The 4,623-nt window shown below is 37.0% G+C and overlaps 1 protein-coding gene across 3 annotated transcripts in view; it reads right to left on the bottom strand.

Moving 5' to 3' along the window:
* Positions 1-3,888, bottom strand: part of LOC110027041 (probable trehalose-phosphate phosphatase F) — a 4,857-nt gene extending 969 nt beyond the window's left edge. The window contains exons 1-9 of one of the 3 annotated variants that reach the window (XM_020728304.1): positions 3,715-3,888; positions 1,956-2,067; positions 1,188-1,676; positions 961-1,101; positions 808-879; positions 598-726; positions 418-474; positions 230-331; positions 53-130 (exon numbers count right to left, since the gene is read on the bottom strand). In XM_020728304.1, the coding sequence (XP_020583963.1) occupies positions 53-130; positions 230-331; positions 418-474; positions 598-726; positions 808-879; positions 961-1,101; positions 1,188-1,478 (870 nt within the window). In that variant the 5' untranslated portion in view covers positions 1,479-1,676; positions 1,956-2,067; positions 3,715-3,888. Of the gene's footprint in view, positions 1-52; positions 131-229; positions 332-417; positions 475-597; positions 727-807; positions 880-960; positions 1,102-1,187; positions 1,677-1,955; positions 2,068-2,564; positions 2,680-2,728; positions 3,054-3,714 lie in introns of those variants that run through there. The other 2 variants (XM_020728306.1, XM_020728305.1) reach the window with 2 other exon arrangements.
* Positions 3,889-4,623: the final 735 nt, after the last annotated feature.

Here is a 4,623-nt window from a genome sequence, read left to right as displayed (position 1 = left end):
AGAGCGTCACCAAAACGAAAACCAGAATGTATTTGTGGGGCTCTGTCACTACCTTCCGCCCATAAGTTAGTCTTAGCCGAGGATAGTTTTTGAGTATATCAAAAACTCTCTGGGCAATCAGATCCCAACTCTGAAACGCACAAAAAAACAAAGAATAAAAAAAGGTGATGTAAAAAGTTAGTCCTTCATAAAAAGAAGTCTTAACTTTTTCAGTATTCCGAATGCATACCTTCATATCTACCAGGCGGTAATGTACAGAGACGCAAAATTTGTTGTTTTCAACTTTTGAGCCAATAATGTCCTTAGTATTCTCAATGAGCAATCTAAAAACCTGTTAGAAAAAAAATTAAATTTTGCTCATCATTTGGATAAATCACAATGCTGTTAGATTTATTTTAACAATTAAGTATAGAATACCTCGTCGATCATTGGTAGAAACTCACTTGCAGGTTGGAACAAGTTCACTTCTTTACCCTGCTCAAGAGAGAGTAATTGAAATTTAACATAAATCAAATTGGGAATAAATAAATAAATAACCATAAAAAATAGGCTATCTGAACCAAAATGCAAACAGCGACTCAGAAAAAGATGCTTCACCCGTTCATCCATGGATCTAATGCAGTTTGGATGGTTCGAGACACATTTAGAATCTCTGACTGGGCCAATTATGTCCATACCATGGCTACCAGCATAATAGAGTTCATTCAGCCCAACAAATCCGTGAACCTGGAAACATAAACCAGCCTTAAGTAAGAAAAAAATAGAACAAGAAAAAAATTTGCTGTCGTAAAAATGAAACATAAGTACCTTATCACGACTTCTTCCACTTATAATGGCTGTTGGAAAATAACTTGCAGCAACTTTGACAGCAGTACGCATCTACAATGAAACAAAACAGAAAATTTTGGATACTTCTAAGGCTCAATCTTCCTATAGATATATTTGACAATCATCACTTACCGCACTGGACATAAAAGCATGTTCGGGATTGTCCACAATAGGTGAAAGAGTTCCATCATAATCCAAGAACAGGGCTACTATTTTCCCCTTGGCATAGTTTGTGATTTTCTCAAACGATGATAAAGCTGACGGATAAATACTCTACAGAACAGAAACCATTCTTTATCAAAATTAACTTCACTAAACAGAAATCTCAAAAGACCAACAAAAGGTGGAAAGGAATGTACCACCCAAGAGAGATACAGTGTATCAGCATCTTCAGGAGCGGTATCAAAGTTGATTTCTTTGTTGATCTTTTTATTAGGAGGCGATGAAGCTTTCATGGCATCCAGCCAGCCGGTAGATCGGACATCATCGAGTTTGGTACAGAAAGCTCTTCTTCTGGGAATGGTTAAATGCAGAGTAGAAGAAAATGTTGTGGAGTATGGCGCTAAATTAGCTGATCTGCCTAGTCTTGACATATTCACAGGGACTTGATCAGCTACAACAGGAGAACTATGGTTGGGCTTTAGATCCATGGGAGCCTGACCAGTTTCAAATCCTAGAAACCCTCAAGTTTGATGTAAAGTTCAAAAATAACTGTAGCCGCTTCTGGTTCTTTTGTTTGACAAATTTAACATCTACCCGACCATTTTATCAATGAAGAACCACCTCTTCAGACTTTTCTTGTCGTTGCAGTTAGGGGAGCAATCCATTAAGCGCAGGTTTTCAGGAATCTGACGGTTGGGAGCTCGTTAGAGTAAAGTTATACAAAACAAATGACTTTCGTTTAGGGATCATTTGATTGCTTGAAGTTAGAAAATATGTTTTAAAAATGATGAATTTTCTACAATATAGACTTTAAACTCTACAAAAACCTTCAAAATCACTCAAAAGAGAGGATTTTTATTTCTCAATTTTTAAAATAACTGAAAAAAAATTATCAAAATCAAATGCATGTTTTCCATCCACAAGCAATCAAAATGAGGGGATAAGAAAATGGTAAATATTATTACCTTCTCATAGCTATACCGCATTTATAGCAGTCGGCAAAACATTTGGGCAGATGACATGTTTGTTCCAAAGACTGGAATTTAACTTCAAACTTCAACAGGAAAAGCCGAAAGGCTGTAAAAGTTAAAATGAAAACACGCATGAGTTCATAATCCAACTTTTGTTTGTACATGTAGTTATCAGCTATAACTCCATTTAAAGCAACAATGCTTGATTTACTAATCTTATAAAAAGGTTAAAAAAAAAACCTTAATAAAAAGGTAATACACCGCCAACCAAACTAAGAAAAGAATCCTGCAAAGAGGATCCATTCATTCGGATGAAATATCTTCATAAAAAACTCAAACATGAACACGCCAACTTTCTGATTTAAGCCAAAAGTTGACATTTTTGTGGCATGAAGATGCCGCAAGAACATATGCAAGTAAAAAAAAAAAATACTTCTACAAAAACGATCAGAAACAATATGTTTGAGTATAAACTACTAGATCATTATATGACGAGCATACCCAACATGAAAAAAAATAAAAATCATCAAATCAGTATGATTTCCTAAAAAGCTCACTAGTCTTTTTTTTTTTAGCGAATTTAATGGGATACGCACGCCTCACCTCTTGCTAGAAGGGCTCTCATCTGACCGCTGTGCTTTGTACAAAAACGATGGAAAAATCGCAAAAACTCTTGTACTCACAAGGAAAATAAAAAAATATTATAGGAAAACGATTTCACAGTAATTGGAGACTGAGTTATGGTCAATGGTCAACGAAGAAGGCACATCTCAAGAAATCGCGTCAGCCGAAAGCTGAGTACGAAAATCAGAAGTAGCTGTTGCTACAAACTAGCAGTCGGCCTGAAACCCGGAAACCGCGGAGAAGACGAAAGCCCCGTCAACCAATGGACTTCCCGTGGCCCAGCTCCCTTCGTAAAAGAATCAACGATTTATCAATAAAAAGCCAAAACGAGCACACTTTCCACCTAACTTTCTGGTTTTTAATTAGTTCTTCTGGATGGGTCAAATTTTAACTTCTATGCATTAAAGAAGTCTTCCAACGTAACAAAGACAAGTTAAAAACGGCAAATCTACTCCTGAAAAAAAAGCAAAAAAAGAAGTACTAATGGACGGTGAGAGCTGCTTCAATGAAAATACAAAAAAAAAAAAAAAGAAGCAGAAAAGCATAGACCTTTCTTTCTATTTAGTCGTTTTCTGCCGTAAAAAACCAGGCAGGGAACAGTTGGCAGAGAAAAATCACGACCAAAAAAAAAAGAAGATTAAAAAAAAGCAGCTTCAACCCGTCAAACAGGGGACGCCCTGCATCACATGGGTAATTCTACAATGCAACCTAAAAAACCAAAAAAAAAAAAAAAAAAGTCAAGCAGATCCCAAAGTTTATGTACATAGATCTTTACCTGGAAACTAAATCAAGAGAATGCTAAAAGTAACATGAAATTACGATAAAAACTAGCAAGCTACTTGTCCCAGGAAACTAAATCCAGGAATACAAGACAACAAATATTAGCAAGTTACGTAAAAATTAAAATCAAATTATTCAATGAATGAACAACTTAGCCGAATCGGAATTGGTAAAACAAAAACACACACACCCAAACACAACCAAGAAATCAATATCTCACACAGCACCAAAAACAATTTGAATGATTCAAAACCTTCTTATATAACCTACCCCTCAACGCAAAAACATCTCAACCAAACAACATTACAGATTAAAAAAGAAAAAAACTAGCAAATGTAGCGATGAATACCTGTAGACTAATCCCGAGCCTATACCAAATGCGAAGAGAACACGGAGGCGGGAAGATGAAACTCAAGAAAAGCAAAACCGAAGCAGCGAAAAAGAACAACAGAGCAAAAACCCGTGAACAAAACCTCAACTAAAAGAGCGAAGGGGAGAAGAAGGAAGAAGATAACCAGGCGGTGCCCTAGGGCATTTATAGTTTCGAAATGGAGAAAACGTGCCCTCCAAGAAAATGACATTGCTAAAATATTTTCTAGAATAATTAATTAGTTCGATAGAAAAACGCTACACCTTACAAAATTAAGACTAGTACCTACATACTGTAACTACCAATTAAGACCCAAATATAGACTAGATGACGTGGAATTTTTACGGCCTCAAAATAGCGGGTTTTTATGTAAGTGTTCGCTAAGGTGTTCATTCATGTTAGAGAGCTTTTCAAAAAACGACAGGCTGTGAGGCGGGTGGACGGGTGGCCCCGTGTTATCGACGTGTCAACTTGCTGCAATGGAGCTGGTCCCATTTGACGGTCATGTTCGGCGGGCCGTTGTGGGTATTCGCTCCAGTCATGTCTGCGCGGGAGAGTGGTTGAGTGTGGTCCCCAGCAGAGCTGGCGCAGCGTTGGGTTTTGTGGGTCGAATCGGGCCGGGTTGGGTGTTGGGACTGGATTCTGGCCCGTGGGCATGGTCGGGCGGGCCACCGACCAAATAATAGAGATGTAGGGACTACCAACCTCGTGAGGCTGTCCCCAACTAACTCCAATGAATCTTCTTAGTTGTTTACCATCTGATATTTAAATAATTGAACTTTTATTTTTTTTCTCTCATTTGAAATTTGTGTGTAAAAATGAATATATTTAGAATTTTATTTTTTTAAAAAATAAACAATTATAAAATATTTTGATTTTGGGGTGAAT

Source organism: Phalaenopsis equestris, unplaced genomic scaffold (genome assembly GCF_001263595.1).
Source record: "Phalaenopsis equestris unplaced genomic scaffold, ASM126359v1 Scaffold000413, whole genome shotgun sequence".
NCBI lineage: Eukaryota > Viridiplantae > Streptophyta > Magnoliopsida > Asparagales > Orchidaceae > Phalaenopsis > Phalaenopsis equestris.
This window is presented reverse-complemented; position numbering and strand designations above follow the sequence as displayed.